Here is a 23,753-nt window from a genome sequence, read left to right on the forward strand (position 1 = left end):
CCGGGACCCTGCACTACTTGAGGAAAGTAGCGCAGGGCTTAAGGTAAGTGGGGAAAGGCCCTTAGTCTCTGCATTAATTCAGTTATTTCTTGGAGGCAGCAGATCATAACTGGCAGCAGCAGTAGGAGTTGCTGGGTTATGAAGTCCTCTTCTTTAACAATTTGTTCCACTCATTCATAATTTCCTTTCAGCTATAGAATCAGCTGTAGAAATTCAGAGCCAGTGCCTGGTGGGAAAAACCAAGAGCTGTCATCTCCTGCACCTTCCTACCAGAGTCCTTTCTACTAAGATCCTGTTGGTTCCCCTGTATAATCCAGGCCACTCTCTGCTACAAGCAAGAGATCACTTGTGCTGCAGGAAGGAACTTGTTCAGAAAATAGCAAAAAGAAGTGAAATCAGATTCAAATTTTATTTCATTTTCAGTCTCTTCAACCATCGGTTGGTAGGATTGTAAATAAAAAGAGGGAATTACAACAAAACAGTACATACCAAGGTCATTTAAAAACATATGCAGCCCTCATCATTTGAAAATAACAATTTCAGAATAATATAATTAGTGGAGCACAAGTCAGCAGAGTCAATAAGCGATCCTAATACATCACGCCCAGGTACAGGTGTAGAAGTACAGGTGAGATGGTCTCAAGAGCTCTAGGTGCACAAGAGCAGTTTCTTTCAGCTCAGGGAATACCTTTAGGCCTTCCTGCGTATTCAGCATTGGAAGTAAATTACATCTTGCTGGAAAAACTAAGCATCTGTGTTTGGGATTTTTATGGTAACCAAATAATTAGCAACTATAAAGGGTGTGGAATGGATATAACCATAATATAAAGGAAAACACTTCCTATATGGATCAGTTAATAGCTCAGAGTAATCATGTGACAGAATTACTTCTGATAAAGTTCCCAACATGTTTCAGTACTTTTGGGGCTTGCTGATACATCTGCCCCAATAGAGCCAAAGTGAGGACTTTTCTGTTGTCACTGCAGAACACTTTCAGTTTCTGAGAAATGAGTGGAGCTTGCAGGACAGAGGGAGGGTGCTCAGAGGGGGAGGCTATTTTCTCTGCGAGGCTCTGTCCCCTGTGCTGTGGCAGCCCACCTGCCCCCAGCTGCCTCCTTCCTTGGATGCAAGCAGATGCACACAACAGGGCTTTGCTGGCTCTAGGAGAGCGTCGCCATCACTGCCGCTTGCGTCCCTTCCTTCCTGCAGTGTTCCCAAGAGCGAGCGGACCACCGTGCACAAAAACCTGATCTTTGCTTTAGCAGCTGCAGAAGCCTTGCTTATGTTCAGTGAACTGGCAAAAACCAACCAGGTAGGAAGGGGTGGGAACAGCAGGGCTCTGACCATTCCTTCGGGGTCCTTCTCACACTGCCCAGCCCCAGCCCAAACAACATAAATCACCTGACTTGTCCATGCATAACAAGGGCCCCAAAATATCATTCTTTTCAGTCCCTCCCTCTTGGAGGCAGACAAAGGCCAGAGTCCGACTATTCCAGCCCAGCTCTTTGCTAGACAACCCCGTGCGTCGCCTGAACCTTCCCCTTTGCCTCCTGCCAGGGAGTGTGCTTTGCTGTCACGGCCTTCCTGCATCTCTTCTTCATGGCTGCCTTTGCCTGGATGCTCGTGGAGGGGCTTCTCCTCTGGAGCAAAGTGGTTGCTGTGAACATGACCGAGGATCGGCGGATGCGGTTCTATTACGTGACTGGATGGGGTCTGTGTCCTGTGTTCAAGTGAAGCAGGGGGAGATTGGGGGGGGGGGAGGCCAATGGCCTGGCTGGCTTCCTTGACCCGGTCTGTCCTCCTGTGCAGTTCTCATTCTAGTTTAACAAGCCTTCCTCATGCTGTAAGCCTGCATTAATGCAGGAGGACTTACAAGCCCATCTGATAAAAGGAGTTGGAGAAAGGAGACCCCTCCTCATTTAGAACTGCAGCGCACTGCGTCTTCTTTGGCCAATTACTGTTTCAACTTAACCTACCCTGCAGGACTTTTCCTCAAAGGGATATCCTAGTCTACTATGGGCTTTTGAAGGATGAGCCCAGATGTTCACAGATATATGTGATAAGAAACTATGGTTGTGGTTAATAAACCAGTGTCAAATCTCAGTCTCAGATCCTGGTTCAATGTACCATAACTCACTATAGTTAATAGAGTTATCTGAGTTCTGACAGTCACACCAACCGTAGTTGGCTGAATTAAACCAAGTATTATCGGAACAGAACCAGAATGATTTGGGTCCAATTGATGTGGTAACAACTACAACCAGTGGCTTGCACAATTATTATCTATGACTTGGCAATTGCTTTGAGGCCAGTAGCATCTTAAAAGGTCAACAAAATTTCCAAGGTATAAGCTTTTAAGAGTTGAAAGCTCCTTTCGTCGGATGGTAAATTGCTTGAAATTCAGAAAAGGGACACTTCAAGATGGTTCTGATGCTTTAGATTTAAATACACTTTGTGTTGTGTGTAGCTGCTGAGGTCAAAATCCAACGGAGCAACATGCAGAGAGGCAAGGAATGGGCAAAGCTTGACAGGTGCTGAGGCTGAGAAAGACAGACCAAGAAATAATCGGGCAAGAGCAGCAGTGGCGTAGTGGTTAAGAGCAGGTGTACTCTAATCTGGAGGAACCGGGTTTGATTCCCCGCTCTGCTACTTGAGCTGTGGAGGCTTATCTGGGGAATTCAGATTAGCCTGTGCACTCCCACACACGCCAGCTGGGTGACCTTGGGCTAGTCACAGCTTTTCGGAGCTCTCTCAGCCCCACCCACCTCACAGGGTGTTTGTTGTGAGGGGGGAAGGGCAAGGAGATCATAAGCCCCTTTGAGTCTCCTACAGGAGAGAAAGGGGGTATAAATCCAAAATCTTCTCTTCTTCAATATCTCTGGTTTGTTGGTCATTATTGAGTATCATCAATGGCTCCCTTGAGCAAGGAGTCTTCCCGGATGGGTTGAAGGAGGCAGTGGTCCACCCACTCTTAAAAAGACCATCGTTAGATCCGGGTGATCTGGCCAATTACCGCCCCGTTTCGAATCTTTCGTTTCTGGGGAAGGTAATTGAGAGAGTGGTGTTGGAGCAGCTTCAAGGTTTTCTGGATGACGCATCGGCTTTCGACCCCTTCCAGTCCGGCTTCCGTGCTGGGCATGGGACGGAGACTGTTCTCGTCGCTGTCACAGATACACTTCGTATACAGCTTGACCGAGGCGGATCGGCGCTGCTGGTATTGCTTGATCTTACAGCAGCGTTTGATGTGGTCGATCACGACCTTTTGACCCACCGCCTGGTTGTCTCTGGAGTAAGGGGCACTGTCCTTCAATGGATTGTCTCGTTTCTCCGGGTCGGACTCAGCAAGCGAGGTGTGGGGATCAGGCCTCCGAAGTGCCCGCTTCACTGTGGTGTACCCCAGGGGGCATTATTATCCCCGCTATTATTTAATATCTATATGCGACCCCTTGCTCAGCTGGTACGGAGTTTTGGGCTAGCTTGTCATCAGTATGCGGATGACACGCAGCTCATTCTGTTGATGGAGGGGGGAGCAGTCACTGCCCCTGCAGCTCTACAGCATTGTTTGGAGGTGGTTGCTGGTTGGTGGCGACAGAGCAAGTTAAAACTGAATCCATCGAAGACGGAGATCCTTTGGCTCGGCCGCGAGGGGGGGGGCGGGATTTTCCAGCTGCCGGTGTGGGAGGGGGTCACATTGGTGCCGACCCCCTCCGTTCGCAGCCTGGGGGTCCACCTGGATTCGTCTCTTTCAATGGAGACCCAGGTGGCCCATATAACCCGGGTTGCTTTCTTCCATCTTCGCCAGGCCCGGCGGTTGGCTCCCTTCCTCTCCCAAGTGGACCTAGCCACTGTGGTCCATGCACCGGGCACCTCCAGACTGGACTATTGTAACTTCAGCCACGCGGGCCTTCCCTTGCGTCTGATTCGGAGACTAAAACTGGTCCAACATGCGGCGCACGGTTGCTTACAGGTAGCGTCATCTGTCATCACATTCAGCCTGTGCTGCGCCAGCTGCATTGGCTCCCAGTGGAGTTCCGAATCATTTTCAAGGTGTTGGTGCTGACCTTTAAGGCCTTACGTGGCCTGGGACCCTCGTACCTGCGAGACCGCATCACCCCATATGTCCCTACACGGCCTCTCCGCTCGGCTGAGGCCAATCTTTTGGTGGTCCCTGGCCCCTCTAATGATGCTGTGGGTTGGCCTCCACATTATCGGGCGACAGGGCCTTTACGTGCTTCTCTGGCTCCCCGCCTGGTGGGAACACTCTTCCACCAGCCAATCCGGCCACCCTGCGGGACCTTTGGGGAGTCTCCGGCGAGGGCCTGTAAACGGAACTGTTCCGCCGTGGGCCTTTGGAGGGACCAGCCATTGAAGGTGCCCCCCCTCTTAGCAAGCTCCTAACACCTCGAAGTCCTTCTATCCATTAGGACTTCGGCCACCCTCCCTCTTAGGAGGATTTTAAAATTAGGTATTTGGATGCCTCTCTATTACTCTTACATCGCTGTTTTTAAAGGTTTTAACCATATTTATTTGTACCGAGATTTATGTTGTACACCGCCCAGAGCCCCTTGGGATGGGGCGGTATAAAAGTTTAAATAATAAATAAATAAATAAATAAATAAATTATTATATTTGACTCCCAGATAATTGCTACCACAGGTACCCTCCTACCTGGCAAAGAAAGGTGAACACTGTTCATATGTCTTATAAGGACACCGTTCTCTTTCTGTAGCCCACAGGACACTGCAACCAACAGCTCAGAAGCGCGTGCACACACCCCACCACAAACAGTATGTCGGGTTTTTCTGAGAAACTCCCGTAACTCTGCATTTGTCATTCCTACCTGCACTTTCAGGGCTTCCTGTTGTTATTGTTGGTGTGACTTTGGCAACATCATTCAACAAGTATGTGGCAGACAACCACTGTTGGCTCAATGTGCAAACGGATATAATCTGGGCCTTTGTTGGGCCAGTCCTCTTTGTTCTGACGGTAAGAATTTGAACTTGTTCTTATGTTCTTATGGACTTGTTTGCAAAGCATGATTGGCAGATGCTGAGCGAGCTAGGTTGATATTGAATATTTGAGAGGGTGAAGGGGAGACACTAAAAAGAGGCCACGTTTTTGGTCTTGCTTCCACTGTGTATGAAATGGGAAGGGGTGTCGGCTCAGATTTGCCTGAAGGTCTTGTCTCATGCCAAACAAATCTCAGATATATGACTAGAGAGCCAGTGTGGTGTGCTCCTTAAGAGCAGGTAGACTCTAATCTGGAGAACCGGGTTCGATTCCCCACTCCTGCACATGAGTGATGGATTCTTATCTGGCGAACTGTATTTGTTTCCCCCCTCCTCCACATGAAGCCTGCTGGATGATCTTGGACTGGTTGCAGTTCCCTCTGAACTCTCTCAGCTCCACTTACCTGACAAGGTGTGGGGAAGGAAGGGAAGGTGTTTGTAAAATGCTTTGAGACTCCTTACGGTTGAGACAGGTGAGGTATAAATCCAAACTCCTCTTCTGCTTTGTGGAGGTAGAGAGGTGCTCTCCATGTGCACAGAGATCTCTGGTATAATTAATCACGTAACTGAGATATATGTAGGGTATATACGTGTGAATATATATCTGCCTTTCTTGTTGAGACTCAAGGTGGGCAACGGAATTTGAAAATAACGCAGTAGAGCTCAGTATAGTACCTGTTGCTAGAAAAAGTTGAAGGCAGCAAAAAAAGATGAAGAACCAACACGAGATGGATTGATTCAGTCCAGGAATCCGCAGTCCTCAGACTGCAAGACCTGAGCAAAGCTGTTCATGATAGGACGTTTTGGAGGTTATTAACGCATAGAGTTGCCATATGTCGAAAGTGACTTGACAGCACTTAACACACAGAGACAAAGGCCCCTTCCACACACGCAAAATAATGAGTTTTCAAACCACTTTCACAACTGTTTGCAAGTGGATTTTGCTATTCCGCACAGCTTCGAAGAGCACTGAAAGCAGTTTAAAAGTGCATTATTCTGCATGTGCGGAATGAGCCATAGTAACTGTAACAAACAGTGTAATAAAAAATTAGAAAACAAGGAGTATACAAATACATCTAAAAAACAACGCAAATGGGACAAAAGAAATTGCCTAATTTTTTCAGGCATTAAAACTACAGTGCTTTTATTACTTTTTTTTCAAATCCTCCGGATCCAATTTGGTTTTATGCATTTTACAGAATGATCAAAGCATTGGAGCCTTCCTGCCTTGTTCGTTCTGGCTATTCCACCAAGAAGGAGCCATCCAATTTAGTGACACACTTAGAATGCCATATCAGTGTTCACTGTTGTGGTCGTGGTAATTGCATTTTCCCTGCAGAGGAGGATTCGGGGGTTGCTTCCCTGACTGTCATAGGGCCAGATCTAGAACTGTGCTGCCATCCCTTGCAGGTGAACACCTTTGTGCTTTTTCGGGTGGTGATGGTCACGGTCTCCAGCGCACGGCGGCGCTCAAGGATGCTGACGCCCAACAGCAGCCTGGAGAAGCAGATCGGTATCCAGATCTGGTAAGTCAGACAGGTTTTTGACAACAGGGCATCTAGCAACCATGGGACCAGTTTAGATGAAGACAGTGGTGCAGCGGGAGACTGAAGACCACCTCCCCTCATGCCATGGTTCAAATCAGGGAGCAACATACCTAATAAGCCCTACAGGGAAAGGATGGGATATAAATTAAATAAATAAGATACCTTGTTTTGAAAAGAGAGAGATTCTGACATAGAACTCCCAGGGTTCAGGACTCTGCAAACTCCAGCTCTTGAGCAAAAATGGGTCAGTACAGAACCAATTCTGACTCTTTAAGGATGAAAAGGAAATGTTAGCAGTATTGAGGTTCTGATGGAGTCAGTGGGTTCAGGGATCTTAGCGTTATTCCTAGTTCGCATCTGTGGCTGGTGTATCTTCAGAGATGTATCACAGCCACAGATGCAGGCAAAACGTTAGGAACAAGATCCACCAGACCATGGCCACACAGCCCAGAAAACCCACCAGAACCAGTTGAATCCGGCCATGAAAGCCTTCGACAATACAATGTTAAGGTAGATTGGAGTGATAAGTGGGACGCTAGAATATCCAGTACTATGTGTGGAAGAAATAGCAGGTGAAGGTATTAAAGGGCTTCTTGGAGACGCTTTGCAGAAAGGGAAATGATAGAGGTGAACAGTTCACAGGCAGTAATTCACGTGCAAACAATGCACAGATTTATGCTGGTGTACTACAACCATTGTGCAGGATCTTCCTGGGTATTGTGAGACATCATGAATGCCACTTCCTAGTGAAGGACCTGCAACAACCAGTGTTAGGGTTGCAGAAATTCACAGTGTATCATTATTCAAGGAAAAATTAGCTTGTGGATTTTGTTGCCCCAAACCACAGCTGTGACCACTAAGATAGTTAGATTTAGACAAATTCATGGGAGATAGGTCTATCAGCGGCACAGTGGCTAAACAGAACCTCCATGTTCAACAGCAGCAGTATGCTGCTAAATATCACTGCTGGGTAAGGCAACAAGGTCTGTGTGTTTTGCTTGTAGGCCTTCTGTGATACTGGTTGGCCACGGTATAAAACAAGTTGCTGGAGCAAGTGGACCATTGGTCTGATCCCACGTGGGTGATTTTGCATTTTTATGTTCAGGCAGACACCTTTGAACATGCTGTAGACACTAAGACAGATTTTGAACCATGATAGCGTATGGTCAGATAGCTGTTTTTCTATGGCCCCTTCTGCACATGCAAAATAATGCGTTTTCAAACCACTTTCACAACTGTTTGCAAGTGGATTTTGCCATTCCGCACAGCTTCAAAGAGCATTGAAAGCAGTTTGAAAGTGCATTATTCTGCATGTGCAGAATGAGCCTAACATTGTTCACCAAAAGAACAAACGCAGTTCCGGCTTTTAAAGCAGTGAAACGGAGGGCATTGCAGAGTAATTGCACGAAGGTCGGAGGAGATGAGACAATTATGATTGGGGTAAGAATTGTGGTGCTGCAAGCATGTCCCTGTTTTCATTTCTGACATTTTGGAAGCTTTGCTGTGGCACCTTTTGCAAGTTGTACCGGTTTGGGATATACAGATAAGCAAGAGAGCAAATATATACATGCACTCACCCCTGACCATTGTGGTGAGTGAGTCCCTTGTCTGACCATTGTGGTGAGTGAGTCCCTTGTCTCCCAGTGTCCCTCTGAGACCCACACAGTACATTTTCAGATTTATCCCTGCAGCCGCCAAGCTAGTTAGTCACTTTGGCCGTTGGAATCAGGAGGAACTTCCCTGATGGTGCTGCCTAAGAACGTTTGCATATCTTGGAAAAGGCAAAGGCAAAATGACCCCCTTCCTGTTGCAGTGGTGCCCGTTGCACGTAGGGAAATGTCTGACCTAGGATTTTGCAACCCGAAGCAATTGCTTCTTGTCCCTCTCTGGGAAGCCTAATCCTGGCTTGGAGCTCTGCCTCTGTTCAGAAGCCTTCCCTGCGTTCAGTCACCTCCATATCACTCCGTCTTTTAGGACCTTTCCCTAAACTCTGATAAAGCTGCCGGAACAAAAATCTCTTGTTGCTGTTAAGCCGGCGCCACTTTGCAAGCACCAGAGATTGTTCCTGCAGTTGCATAAATAAATGCTAGTAAATTTGCAGACATAGCTTGGCATTGGAGGGCAGGATGACATCTAATGGTCACAGGCCCACAGAGGAGGGGAGAAGGTGGTATGTTTCCCTGCCTGGTGTTGTCACAGCCCTCCTCTTGAGCTCAGCCCTGTTTGTAAACAAAAGGAAAGGGAAGATGGTGGCTAGCATGGCCTACACCCGCACTATCAGCAGGCAGAGGAGCATCTGTTTTGGCTTCTCTTCCTTGTTGAAGTGTTCAGGTTTGCCTCATCAGTTGCATTTCATTAGATCAACACCAACTCAGGGCTTACTAGCTTGGGGGAATGTCCCCCCTCCCCAGTCTGAGTAAAGTAAGAAAAAGTGTCTCCAAGTCCCACATTTGGGATAAAACCAAACCCCCATATATCAGCCTTGGAGCAGGTCTGAGAGGTCTATTTAAGCACAAGCAGCCTCCAAAATACATTGTCGACCTGCATACATTTGATTTTCAGCAATAGAATGTGCCTTGAGGGGTGCAAATGCAACGCCCTTACCTATAGTTGGTTGTGGATGCAGTCAAGCTAATGTTGTGTTTTTCCCCTCCTTCCTCTGGTCATTTGCTAGGGCAACCGCCAAGCCTGTCCTGGTGCTGCTGCCCGTCCTTGGTCTTACCTGGGTGTGCGGTGTCCTGGTGCACCTCAGCATCACCTGGGCCTACATCTTCATTGTTCTGAATTCCCTCCAGGTGAGTCTTGCTCCAGGACAGGGCTGCATTCCAAGGAGACAGTTTCTTCCTGGTTTCATTTGAGGTTGTCTTAAACAGGATGGAACCCCAGAACCAGTTTCCAGGCTGCAAACTCCACCTTAAAGAAGCCAAGATTGGCTTTCCTCTGAGCTCATGCAAAGTGACTTTTGTTATCATAACAGCCATTTCTTAAATCTGGGGACTGGAGTGGAGGTCAGAGGGAGAGAGTTTATTTGAGCTTCTGCAGCTTCCTTTTTGCAAATGGTTTGAGAGATTTTTTGGGTGCAGAATTGCCCCTTGCATCTTTCAACTCAATCCAGCAGAGTAGACACTGACGACATCTGTCCTTTCTGGGTACCATCCGCCCTTGTTCAGTGGCAATTCCTCCTCTGCTTTAGCTCAGCTTGGAGCATCCTGCAATAACCCCTTTTGCCCCTTGTTTACTTTGCACTTGGGCAAGTGACACCTGTGTTCCTCTCTTAATCTGCACACCCACTCAGCTTGCCTCCTTCAAACTGGAAAGCAGCCCTTAGCCTGTTGTTTTCAGAAGAGAAATACCCGAAGAATAAATAAGCTCTCTTCTAGATTGCGAAGGGGCACTGGCGACAGAGAGGCGATCAGGACTGCACTCTTCATCCAGCAAATACTCCAAGGAAAGACAGGAAAATAAAATCAAGAGAAAAAAAATCATGTGTGTGAATTGCCAAAAGAAGCAATCCCCACCCCCCACCCCCACCCCTGCTCCTTGATAAGGCCCAGGTGCACACATGAATGCCAGCTTACCGACAGGAGGAAACAGTGGAGGGGTTGTTCTAATTACCCTCCCCATCTGCACTGAGTGTGATGTCAACACTGGGGTGTACATCCCTCTCCTTGGGTTGTGTAGGAGTAAGGTTTGTTTCATAGTTGGCCACAATTAGAGTGCAAAGCTTTGCGATAGCGAAAAAGAGAGAGAGAAAAAAACACCCCAGGAAGTGAATCCCTCCCAGAGCAAAGGAGAAATACAAGAGTGTAAATTTGGAACAGCTGCTCTTGAACCATGATTTAGTGATGGGAAATCTGATTAGGAAAAGTGAGATCTAAGGGCCGTTCCCAGCAAAGAGGAGGGCAGGCTACACAATTCCTGTAGAGGGGTGAGCCTGAAGGCATCCTGTTATCAATTCCTGGGGTTTTCTTTTGTGTCTCAAGAAAGGACTCTGAGAAGAGAGGATTGTTCTGTCTATGTAATGTGAGAGCAGTGGATTCAATGACTGATAAAATGAAACTGATAAAATAATTTCTGATCCGTACCTCACTTAATGAATTTTTGGGATTCACTTCTGTCAGCATAATGGGGGTCTGCAACCTGCGGCTCTCCAGATGTTCATGGACTACAATTCCCATCAGCCCCTGCCAGCATGGCCGCAGGTTGCAGACCCCTGAAACGGAGTCTCTTATGTGCAGAATGCTGGAAGGTGAAGCAAATGCCAGGAGAGGGTGGATAAGCAGGCTTTGCTAAGCCTGCATGGAGACTTCCTGAATTCAACTTGGATGGTCCCTGTTGGAAACAGGATGGTGGAACAGGCAGACCAGTCTGATGCAGAAGGGCTTTTATATGTGGATCTAGAAGCAGTCTCCTATCCCTTGCAAGTTTTTTTTTGTCATCAAGTTACAGTTGACTTATGGCAGGGGTCTGCAACCTGCGGCCCTCCAGATGTTCATGAACTACAAATCGCTGATGGGAATTGTAGTCCATGAACATCTGGAGAGCCGCAGGTTGCAGATCCCTGACTTATGGTGACTATTTTTCAGCCTTGTAGTCAAACTCAGGGCTGCTTTGCCAGCTTGAGGCCTCTAGATGGCGACCTTTCTAATCCAATAATGTTCCAGGACCCAGATTGTTTTTGATTCTACTGAACTTGGTGGTAACTGGACTGTTCTGGAGGATTGAAGATTTCTGTCTGATCTGCCAAACCTCCTTCTTTGCTTCCTACATTTTCAAGATGGCTGGACTGGTGCCATGACACAGGTTCAAGACTGGATAAGAACATAAGAACATAAGAACTAGCCTGCTGGATCAGACCAGAGTCCATCTAGTCCAGCATTCTGCTACTCGCAGTGGCCCACCAGGTGCCTTTGGGAGCTCACATGCAGGATGTGAAAGCAGTGGCCTTCTGCTGCTGCTGCTGCTCCTGAGCACCTGGTCTGCTAAGGCATTTGCAATCTGAGATCAAGGAGGATCAAGATTGGTAGCCATAGATTGACTTCTCCTTAAATCTGTCCAAAGCTCCTTTTTTAAAGCTAGCTATCCAGGTTAGTGGCCATCACCTCACCTCCTCTGTGGCAGCATATTCCAAACACCAATCACATCGCCAAGTGAAGAAGTGTTTATGTTTTATTAGTCCTAATTCTTCCCCAGCATTTCTTCAAATGAATGCCCCCCTGGTTCTAGTGTGGTGAGAAAGAGAGAAAAATTTACCCTCTCTGTCAACATTTTCTACCCCATGCATAATTTTATAGACTTCAATCATATCCCCCCTCAGACGTCTCCTCTCCAAACTAAAGAGTCCCAAACGCTGCAGCCTCTCCTCATAAGGAAGTCCAATCATCCTCGCTATTCCTTCTGCATCGCTTTCTATCTCTTTCTCGATAACATCCCTTTTTTGAGATGTGCTGCTTACTCAGAACTGAACACAGTACTCCAAGTGCGGTCGCACCACTGCTTTATATAAGGGCATGACAATCCTTGCAGTTTTATTATCAACTCCTTTCCTAATTATCCCCAGCATAGAGTTTGCCTTTTTCACAACTGCCATGCATTGAGTTGACATTCCCATGGAACTATCAACATTCCCATGGAACTAAGGATGCAGATACTCCTGAAATCAAAGTCGCAGGAACCTTTCTGTTGAAGCTTCAAGGCCAAATTAGACATTCTTATGTTTAAAGAGTACCTGCTCCCAATTCAGGTTCCCTGCAGCCACACAACAGCTTGGGGAGAATGGCTTTTTAAAAATGAAGCATAGCCCAAATGGACTTTGAATTCTTCTGCTGAGAGAGGATGAGCTCTCCTGATGTCGAAACAGAACTGGGGGACAGTTTTTCCCATATTTTTGCTGTTTCACAAGTACAGAGTCCTCCATGTGGAGCAGCACAGACAGTGAAATAACTTCACCTGTGCTGTTTTGCAGCACCTTCCTTATGAGGAGAGGCTGCCACGTTTGGGACTAGCTCCCAAATACTCTAGTTTGGAGAGGAGACGTCTGAGGGGGAATATGTTTGAAGTCTATAAAATTATGCATGGGGTAGAAATGTCAACAGAGAGAGATTTTTCTCTCTTTCTCACAATACTAAAATGCCGGGGGGAAGAATTAGGATTAATAAAAGGAAACATTTCTTCATGCAACACGTGATTGGTGTTTGGAATATGCTGCCACAGGAGGTAGTGATGGCAACTAACCTGGATAGCTTTAAAAGGAGCTTGGGCAGATTTATGGAGGAGGAGAAGTCGCTCTATGGCTACCAATCTTGATCCTCCTTGATCTGAGATTGCAAATGCCTTAGCAGACCAGGTGCTCAAGAGCAGCAGCAGCAGCAGCAAGCCATTGCTTTCACCTCCTGCACGTGAGCTCCCAAAGGCACCTGGTGGGCCACTGCGAGTAGCAGAGAGCTGGACTAGATGGACTCTGGTCTGATCCAGCAGGCTCTTTCTTATGTTCTAGAAAAATGCCCATGGGAGGCAGGAACCCTCCCATCACACAGAGCACTGTTTTAAGCCCAAACAGGCTCTCCTTTATTTTTAAAAAATCAGGGAAACCAAGTTTAGTCCAGTGAATCCTGACCAAACTGTTTAAAAAAAAGCCTGTCTGCTTCTGACTTGGTCAGAAAACCAACATTTTCATCCTTTCACATGGTCCATATTTGCAGATTCAGGGCCATTTGAGGGGTAATCCTCTTTATACCTTTATGGTGGATCTGAGGTGCCAGAGCAATGAAAGGATCCCTGGTTTTAAGAAACTGGGAATTGGCAGGTCAGATATTGGCCTAATGCTTTCCTAACCATTAACTTTCTTGGAACAATGAAACCCAAAAAAAAACCCTTTAATCAGCAGCAGCTTTTAAATGTATTCTCATTTTGCACCTATACAATGACATTCTTTTTATGGAATTAAAAGTTTAGCGGCATTCAAATGTGTGACCAGCCTACTGAACTGTTTACCAATCCTAAAAGAAACTACTTGGAGAAACATTTTTCCGTCTGCAATTATAACCGAATAACAGCATGAAAGTTTAGCTCCCCTTATTCCCTGAATCCTGCCAGGATGACAAAGCAACAGTGTTGGACTGGCTGCTTAATGAAAATGTGTTTTGTTTTGTTTTGTTTGCATATATATTGATGTGTGTGTTCCTTTGCAGGGTCTCTATATATTCTTGGTCTATGCAATCTACAACAGTGAGGTAAGATCGGAGTCTGTGGCTGGAACTGCAGCACTCTTGTACTCATTGGGTGCTCTGTCCTTGGGCAGGATCAACATCAGAGAATCGCAGCTGATTCCCTGATGCTGGTCCTCAGGGTTTCGGAAACAAGTTCGAGAACCTGTGGGCAGCACTAAGCAGCCAGAAGGGGCTCAGAGCCAAAGTCCCCACTGTTGGAGGAAGAGGTTTCAGTGCTCTGCGTTGCTCCGGAATTTCTTCTCTCCTGACAATACGCAGAAATAGAATAAGAGGTGCAAAACAGGCAGGCGTATATTTGTAGGTGCCCTGCTCACATTATAAGGCAGTATAGGAGCGGGCTGTTTTGAGAAGAGAATCTGTATAGCTAACATAGTTCTTCCCCCAGAACTCGCCAAAAGCCAAGCTTGGGGACTTCTGTCTTTCCTTGTAATCTCCTCTGTAGTCTGTAGGGGGTGGAAACAGTGTGGGATGTGGTTGTCTGAATGGGTCCAGCAGGTGGCGGGCTCAGTGTCAAGTCTCAAGCAAGCTTTCAGAGGCCATCTCTGAGACAATCCACGTCCACTTTGCGCAGTGACTGTCAAAAAGATCCTTTGATCACGGCTAAACCAGATTGGTGGGCATGACCAATTGCTGTCATGTTTTCCCTCCTCTATTTTTTTCTTGGGAGCACTGGAGGGAGATGAGGGGTGTGCTGCTTTCTTGTGCTTTCTTCACCTCAACTTGTGCTTTCTTCACCTCAACTTGCAGGTGCAAAATGCCATCCAGCGGATGAAGGAGAAGAAGAAAGCTCTCTCATTCACGGTGGGTATCAGAGAGGCACGGGGGGGGGTGCCGGTGTACCTATCTGTGTTTACAGTTGCTTTTCCTAGCATTCAGAGCAGCTTATGACATATTTATAAGAAACAACCACCATAATGCACATTGAAATATTTAACCATTTAGGCATATTGAAAACAACAGGAGTTAAAAGCTCAGAATATATAACAGGAACTTAAATCTTGACAATCACAATGTGGGGACCTATCACTTCCCAGCTTGTCTCTTATCCTCCAAATCTGTGGTCCAAACTGCTGATCTGATCACTTTTTGAAGTAATTTTCTTGCTAAACAGATGGCTGACTTTGGCCTTCTGGTTCTCTTCAAAGTTAATTTACTGACTTCATTTATTTACCTTAATGGAGACCCAAAGCTGTCTATGCTGTTCTTCTTACTTCCATTTAATCCTCACAACAACCATGTGAATGAAGCAGGTTAGGCTGAAATTGTGTGTCTTGCCCAGAGTCACCCATAAGAACATAAGAACATAAGAACAAGCCAGCTGGATCAGACCAAAGTCCATCTAGTCCAGCTCTCTGCTACTCGCAGTGGCCCACCAGGTGCCTTTGGGAGCTCACATGTAGGATGTGAAGGCAATGGCCTTCTGCGGCTGTTGCTCCCGATCACCTGGTCTGTTAAGGCATTTGCAATCTCAGATCAAGGAGGATCAAGATTGGTAGCCACAAATCAACTTCTCCTCCATAAATCTGTCCAAGCCCCTTTTAAAGCTATCCAGGTTAGTGGCCATCACCACCTCCTGTGGCAGCATATTCCAAACACCAATCACACGTTGCGTGAAGAAGTGTTTCCTTTTATTAGTCCTAATTAGTCCTAATTCTTCCCCCCAGCATTTTCAATGAATGCACCCAGCAAGCTTCCATGGCAGAGTAGGGATTCAAACCTGGCTCTCCCAGATCCTAGCCCAGGACTGTTAACTACTGTTCCACAGATCTAACTGGGAGCCTCTGGTTTCTGTTTTGAACAAAAAGGGTCGAGGTGGGAAAACCACATTTGTGTGTGTTCTCTTGCTAGGTCCCAGCCAAATAGGAAGCTCACACCTCACCCATAGGGCTGAGCTGAATGTGCAGAGAAATCATTGGGGTAGAATTCCTACAGGGGCATAATACCGAGGTGTGAACAGTCTGGATATCCCCAATATTAAAAGCTTGCTGCCCAAGGACAATGTATATCATGTTGAGAAGAGAGTTCCAGCTCACTGGTTTTCTGGATGGATGGATGGATGGATGGATGGATGGATGGATGGATGGATGGATGGATGGATGGATGGATGGATGGATGGATGGATGGATGGATGGATGGATGGATGGATGGATGGATGGATGGATGGATGGATGGATGGATGGATGGATGGATGGATGGATGGATGGATGGATGGATGGATGGATGGATGGATGGATGGATGGATGGATGGATGGATGGATGGATGGATGGATGGATGGATGGATGGATGGATGGATAACCTTTAATGGCATATGTTACAGAATTTTAAATAAAGGATAAAATACAGGATAAAATACAGAACAGAAATTAGGATCGTTTGTTTATGACCATGCATAAAAACCTGGCCGTTTGCTCTAGAGCATCCCTGGATTCATTGTTTAACACAGTGATGGCGAACCTTTTTGAGACCGAGTGCCCAAATTGTAACCCCAAACCCACTTATTTATCGCAAAGTGCCAACAAGGCAATTTAACCTGAATACTGAGGTTTTAGTTTAGAAAAAACGTTTGGCTCCGAGGTGTGCGTTACTCAGGAGTAAGCTTGATGGTCGTCGGTGGCTTTGCTTTGAAGCAACCGTGCAACTCTTCCAATGGGTGAATCACAACCCTGGGAGGGTTTACCCAGAAGCAAGCCCCATTTCCAGCAACCGAGCTTACTCCCAGGTACTTTAGTTCATTGCATGAAAATCAGTGGGGTTTAACAGCGCTGAACATGGTTACCAACACTGTTTCCACAAAAGTAGGTCTTGGGTTTAATGTTAATCATTGAGCCTAACAGCCCAGGCCAGCCTAGATGTGTGCAGGGGTGGGGGCACTCTGTTTGCCTGTGCCCACAGAGAGGGCTCTGAGTGCCACCTTTGGCACCTGTGCCATAGGTTCACCACCACTGGTTTAACAGATAAACAGTCTTCTGCTGGTCTGTCCAGCACTCTGAGCCCATCAATAGAGTGGAGAGAAACTTCGTTCTGGCCCGTTATGAAGGGGGCAGCAATACATAACATGATTTTCAGTCTGCAAAGCGCGTGTTGTGCCAGAGAAAGCATTCAAACATACAACAGGTCACCTGCCATTAGAAAAGGCACAGTCTTAGAAACTCTGTGCCCTGCCTCATCTTGAAGTGCGGATTGTGTAGTAAGTCCACAAAAGAGGTAAGCATGATAGTGCTGCCAGATAGTTGGGAATTGTAGAGTAGTCACATATAAATTGGGTTTTTTTGTAGTAGTATTTTGAATTGATAGTTGGAAAAGAGATACATTTACAATTGATTTTTTTTTTAAACCTTCAAATGGTCCACTGGCAGTCAAGGGCTGTTTTTGCACACCGAAATTGTCCCTCTGTTGGCACAGGGAATGCCTTCATACAATCGGGAGTTCCCCACAGCCCTCAGTGCTGCAGTGTGGCTGCCACATTTCTGCTCTGGAGCTGCCCCACGGCAATGGCTTTGCTCCACAAATTTCCTGAACTGCAAAGGTTGAGGTCCTTTTGAAAAGCCCCTTTGTTGCTCCAGAGTCTTCCACTGGCATGCAAAAGTCCTCTGTAGCATAAATGGGGAGCAAGATCCAGCTGGTTGGCAGATGTGGATGGTTTCCAAGGTTCAGGACAGACTCTACGGGTACTGTTCAACTGCCTTGTCATTTCAGAACTGCTCCCACCCCATCAATTATCTGTCAAGTCCAAGAAACACATCCTGGGAGATGGGCAGGTCCCGGCCTTCCATGCCAGAGAGCACTGCCTCTGCTCCTGTAGAGAAAGCCCCTTCAGTGGACATCAGCCACAAGAGCATCAGCAACAAAGGTATGGAGATAACCTTTCCTCAGCTCTCCGAACTGGATGCTTTTCTGAGCAATAAGTGTGTCTTTGCTCATGCTTCCTATCTCACCTGATGCTCATTTCTTCCTAATATAGGGAACTTGAGTGCCAAACTCCCCATGGGGATTTCCTCAGTTATATCAGCAGAGAGACCGGTATGTACATAATTCCCTCCTGGGTAGCTGAGAATTAGAGTGCCACCTACTGGCTCAAAGCAGGAAGCTGGAACTCAACATTCACTATGATCTGGAGTCGTTTACACATGGCAAAATTATACTTGTGTACCACCGGTTTTTTTAACCTGGGTCTATTTTATCCCAGTTTCTCCCTTCGCACAGCTGCCCGATTCTTTCTAGGAGCCAAGTTAGGACTGTGAGGTAATACTCCAGTTTGTTCCGCATGAGCCCGGGTATTTTGTATTTGCATCCCTCTTGATTGGTTGACCCAGAGCAACAAGGCGGGAAAAATAAACTGTTCCTTCTCCCGTGGTGTTTGCACGCCAGCAGGGTCACCCTGGGATATTTGAAAAAGATCACCAATTTGGCGATTTTTGAAAATCCCGGGCTAAGGGAAATATCACAGGGCAACACCGGAGCAGGCCCGCTTTACAACTGGGAACCGTGCAGAAAACTTGCCTGGATACCAGGATATTTCACTTGCCCATCCCGGGATATTTGGACTGTGCAGAAACAGCCTGGGTTAGGTTTGCATGTACTATTTCAGTTTTGGACTCACTAGTGCTAACTCTAGCCCTGTGTGGATCCCCCCACTCCAAGACAGGTTCTTTTGATCCTTGAATCCCCCATTTCAGCTCTCTGTCTGTGTTCACCCTGTAGGAAGAAAGAAACTTTTCCTTCCTCCCGTCTGCTCAGCATTGTGAGTTTCAGACCAGCGGCTTCTCAGACGGAAGTTTGTTTTGTTTTTCGATGTACACCAAGCACATTTGAATGTAAGGGGGGAAAACAAACAAATGCAAACCAGGCATTCTTCCAAAGAGCCTGAAGAGCTGAGACAACAAGCTAGCAAAAAGCAGCAAAGGTCATGGCTACTGAGCCATCCCCAAAGCAAGAGCGTTATTGAAGGGCTGGCGTTTCTTTCTATAGCTGGGTTTGACTGAGAGCGGCTCACTCATTGTTTCCCCCGGCGCTGCAGTTGGTAGCAGCAGACTCCGAGCCGGGTAGTCTGAATGAAGCATGTGAAATAGGGAATATTTTTAACATTTGATTATGTTTCTGCCACGTGTATCCCGGTTTCTTGTGAAAGGGATTGTGCCCTGTTTCTTCTGCTCGACATCCAAGGGCACCAGTTGCCTCCCAGCCAAATAAACACTGCTTTGATCCCGGGAGGAGACCTGAGAATGTGTCCATAGCAATGTGGGGCTCTTTTCGAGTAGAATTAGCTGTAGCAAAACTCCTCCAGGTAATGAGAGCACAGTGTAGCCAGTCATTCACACTCTGAGACCAGCTGTTGGATCTACATCATTGCTAGGCTACTGGGCACCCAATCTCAGGTGCAGGCTAAAGAGATTAAGTTTTCCAGCGCTGTTAACATTGGGGTGGATTTCTGAAATGCCAAGGCCACTATGTTTCCCTCTGCCGGTCTGAAGAGGCAAAGATAGAATCAGCTGCACTCTGAATTGGGAGAACTTCTCTTCTTTGATGATGGGTCAAAGTCGCACAATATCACCTGGGCTGTGTTGAAAGGGCACTCAAATAAAATGACCTAGTACAGCCCAAACTCTGGACTTCAGACAAAACCAATCCAGCATGTTTACTTGCTTATATACTTAGGCTGTTTTCTCAAACCACAGGGAGAGGCAAGAAAGCTACACCTGTTTTCAGCCCTCAAACTTGCTGTGGAAAGCCCTCCCAAATGTGTGTTGTTTCTACAAAATTCTCAAAAGTTAGATGTTGGTCATAAAATGCATTTTTAGGAGAAAATACTCTGTGAGGGGCCATGAGCTACAGCAAAGTTTGGGGTTATCCAAAGTTTCCAGTTATTTGCTTGATGAGTAGACCTTGGCAGAGCTACATAAATTGTATGTCAATTTCATGCAACTCTCATTTTTGCAGATGTAGAACAAAATTGACATGAAATTGATCATCAGTCTTAGTGGCCTTGCTGGCAACACACAGCAAAAAAAAAAGTAGAGTAAGGCAACCAAGCCTTACTATTTAGGCAAATGTGTTTAAAACAGTAGAATCAACCTTTGGGCCATGCTGATTCTTCCATAGTGTGGACTGGGGAGGAATTAAAGAAGAACAATGACTATTTTACAGGATAGGAAGCAGTTTTGCAGGCTTTTCAGTCTCACCATCAAGGGGCTGAGCTGCAGCAGTTTCAGTTAAATTACAGGTTGGTCTCTAGCATTACTGAGGCCCTTTCTGCACAGGCCAACTAACCCAGGATAATGCCAGTAAAAACCCATGGGGGGGGGACTTTGCATGGCTCCTGCCCTTAAAGCGAGGGAGACCCGCGTCCCCCCCCAAATGGGTTATTTGAGAATTGCGCTATTTGCGATTCTTTCATTTTACAGCGTTTTGCAGCTGCTCGCAAGTGAACGGCTGCCCTGGGAAGTGCTTTACTTTGGCCGCACTTCCTGGTTTTTAAAGGTCCCCGCCTCGTGGCTACATAGCCACGTGGGGTTCAAAGTCATCTCAAGCATGGTTGTGGGGGTCAACCTGTGCTGTGCAGAAAAGGCCTGAGTCTTTACAGTGACCTTGGAAGGTGGAATGGGGGTTTCTGACTAAAGATTGCACTTATTTTAGCAAATCTGGTCTTAAGAGGCTAGTACAGGGGTCTGCAACCTGCGGCTCTCCAGATGTTCATGGACTACAAATCCCATCAGCCCCTGCCAGTACGGCCAATTGGCCATGGACAGGGTGAGAAGTCTTTCTTGCCATTAGAAGATGGTCTCGCTGTAGGCATCAGTTTTATGACTAGCTGTAAGCTGCAATGGAGACATGTTAGAAGCTCTCAGGATTTACGAGCCTTTACTGATACGCTAGTGTTGTTTTCCTTCTTCTTTCAGGCTGTGCAACTGACTGCATTCAAATCTTCAGGTAATTGTTTTCCTTCTGTTATTTGCTAGCAGCTTTTGCCAGGTTTGCTTGGTCTCCTGAACGTTCTGTCATGCCAGATTTTTCTATTCTTTGACAATAAGGGACGATATCTTTGTACTTAAAAATCACAATGCTTAAAATTCCTTCCGCACTTAAACTTGCTCAGACAAAGATTGTTTTGTTTATTGTTGATTTAGGTAGCTACATCCCACTTTCTCTTCTCAATTGGGACCCAAAACACCTGACAGCATCGTTCTCTGCACCTTCATTTGTCCCTCAAAACAACCTCGTAAAGTTAGCTAAACTGAGTGAGCTTCCCTGACAGAGTGGGGTTTTTTGAACCTGAGACTGTTGGATCAAATACTTTAACCACTGTACCACACTGTGTGAGTTTGTGAGATTTAAAAAAAACCTGTGCAGGGTTAATTCAGAAAGGCATGCTAACGACTAGCACTGCCTCTATGACTTCATCATGCACTACCCAAAAAAGAAATGTTCCCCTTTCCTCCCTCGCTCTGCTCTTCGTTGAGCCAGAGCCTGCTGCAAATCAATTTTGCTCCAACCACTGCATGAGCACTGTCTTTCCAAAGTGTGAGAGCCATCTCCTGCTCTCTTCTGTCTCCATGCCCTTCGTGGCTTTATTTAGCTCTAGCAACTCTCCATACCTGCTCCCTCCCTCCCTCCCTCCCTCCCTCCCTCCCTCCCACGCACACACAGCACTGGAGAATGCAGCCCCTTTTAGAATACAAGCAAAAGTGTCCCGGTCACTTTATGGGAAAGACGCACCTGCTAAACCACAGCATTGTCAAGTTGCTTTCTGCGCAGGGTCTCCTTTGGTCATCAAGGCATGGCTCAGCAGGGCCCCCGCGGCCACGTTCTCAAGGCCACAGCCCCCGGGAGAGTGGAGAAGCCACTGTGCTGGCTAGCCTGGGGGAGCATCCCTTTGCACATCTGTTGCAGGGGAAATGCCATGCTTATGAATTCCACGCCACTTGGGCCCGCTTGTTCCCAAGCTTGCTTAGCGATGCAGCGGGATTCTTCTCTTATCTGAAACATCAACCCAATACTGTGCTGAGAAGAGAATTCTGGTGGGTACACACACGGGCAGTGCTGTGGCTGGCATTCGGATAAGGAAAGCAGCTGCCCGATGCCTCTTTGTTTGGCTTAGAATCAGAGGACGGGGGGGGGGGGTCACTCTCTAGTCCAGATGCCCCAAGCAAGTTGTGCAACAGAGGAGAGCCTGCAAAACAAGCAGCTCTGGATGCTTCAAGTAAGCAAGGAAAAGCACGACTATGCCCATGTCTTGTCATCTTCCCTACTACCCCTCATGTTTCTTAACAGCAAAAACACTGAGCAGGGAAAATACCTTTATGCAGAGAGCTTGGCTGTCATTGAGTCCCACTAGATCAGGGGTAGGGAACCTGCGGCTCTCCAGATGTTCAGGAACTACAATTCCCATCAGCCCCTGCCAGCATGGCCAATTGGCCATGCTGACAGGGGCTGATGGGAATTGTAGTTCCTGAACATCTGGAGAGCCGCAGGTTCCCTACCCCTGCACTAGATTAACCTTCCAGCCTGGGTATTTCTCAGGCAGAGTGCAAGGTGCTCTCCATAAACATTGACCTGTGCTTTGGGGCGTTCATTCCACCAGAATGGTAGTGGCCGTTGCCCAGTGGTGGGATCCAAAAATTTTAATAACAGGTTCCGATGGTGGTGGGATTCAAACAGTGGCGCCGCCGCACACATGCACCTCCAGTCCCTATTGGGCAGGGAGGTTGCTTTAGTAACCCCTTCTCGGCATTCAGTAAAAATTAGTAACCACTTCTAGAGAAGTGGTGAGAACTGGTTGGATCCCACCTCTGCTGTTGCCTCTGAAGCTTGTTTGCCCCATCTAGTGGTGCAGCCTTCCTCCCCACAAACCAGCGCTTTCATCGTGGTACGTGGCCTTTTTGAGCTCATGATTCTGTTGCTAGGGAAACTGCCTCTTCTTGGTTACTCTGGCCCAGACCCTGGCCACGTGGAGCAGCAAATAGGTGCAGAGGTGGGATTCCTTTTTTTCCCCCGCAAGAACTTTTTTTCCCCTGCAAGATCTGTCCCTCTCCCCCAATTCCAAAATTTTCATTCAATGCTTGTTTCATAGATGAAGATTTTTCACACATTTCCATGTTTAAAATAAAGGGGAAAGTAATTGATTCACAGGGCATAATCTGGAGCAGTAACAGTACAGTCCTAAATAAAAGCCACACCTTTCTGCAGTAATTAAACTCAGTGGGTTTAGCTGGGTTTAGGCTTGGGCAGTAAATCCAGTAGTTCAACTGGCGTGTGTCGTGTGATGTGTTCAGTTTTTACAGTCTCTGTTTCAATCACATGCTTCTATATGTAATGATAGGCAGTAGGATGTCCTCAGAGAGAGAGAGACACACACACACACACACACACACACACACACACAGAGAGAGAGAGAGACTCTATATTTGAGATCCTGATGAATATTTGGAAATCTTGGAATAGCAACATCCCAATCCCGAATGTTCGCAAAAATATTTGGGAATATCAGGGCATGCATTTTAAAGCTCCCAACCTGGGGTGTGTGTGTTTTGTTTTTGTTTTTTGCTTTCTGCAGGTTTTCCAGGAACAGGAAGGAGGGGTAAGGGAGGCAGCTCTTGCAGGCAAATGGGATCACTTATTCAGGGGAACTTGCCAGGTTGCTTCTGCTGGGATTCTCTTGTTTGACATCGGTTCTGTTGGGCTTGTGCCACCACATTGGCCCTGGGTTCTGCTTGGCTGCTGTGTTTTGACTTTGGTTCTGTTGAGCCGTACTCACTTCCCTGGCTTTAGTTGGTTTGCCTTGGGTTCTCTGCTTTGAATTGGATATGTTGGGCTTTCCACGTTGGCCTGTGGCTCTGCTGAGATTCTCTGTGTTTGGTGTTAGCTCTTTAGGGCTTGTTAGTTCTGTTCATATTGGGAGGCTCTTGGTAAGTGGTTGTTTGCTCTTGTATGTTTGGCTATTATTTGTCCTGGAGAAATCATGGCACCTTTT

General features: G+C 46.8%; 1 protein-coding gene across 1 annotated transcript in view; it reads left to right on the plus strand.

Moving 5' to 3' along the window:
- The window catches only part of ADGRD2 (adhesion G protein-coupled receptor D2), a 74,906-nt gene that overhangs the window by 47,472 nt on the left and 3,681 nt on the right, over positions 1-23,753 (plus strand). Inside the window, exons 18-27 of the mRNA XM_048512127.1 lie at positions 1,210-1,312; positions 1,558-1,711; positions 4,853-4,986; positions 6,420-6,535; positions 9,231-9,351; positions 13,747-13,788; positions 14,533-14,586; positions 17,483-17,636; positions 17,748-17,806; positions 20,683-20,713. Of these exons, the coding sequence (XP_048368084.1) occupies positions 1,210-1,312; positions 1,558-1,711; positions 4,853-4,986; positions 6,420-6,535; positions 9,231-9,351; positions 13,747-13,788; positions 14,533-14,586; positions 17,483-17,636; positions 17,748-17,806; positions 20,683-20,713 (968 nt within the window). The remainder of the gene's footprint in view (positions 1-1,209; positions 1,313-1,557; positions 1,712-4,852; positions 4,987-6,419; positions 6,536-9,230; positions 9,352-13,746; positions 13,789-14,532; positions 14,587-17,482; positions 17,637-17,747; positions 17,807-20,682; positions 20,714-23,753) is intronic.

The sequence above is a fragment of the Sphaerodactylus townsendi genome, linkage group LG12 (assembly GCF_021028975.2).
Source record: "Sphaerodactylus townsendi isolate TG3544 linkage group LG12, MPM_Stown_v2.3, whole genome shotgun sequence".
In the NCBI taxonomy this organism is placed as follows: Eukaryota; Metazoa; Chordata; class Lepidosauria; order Squamata; family Sphaerodactylidae; genus Sphaerodactylus; species Sphaerodactylus townsendi.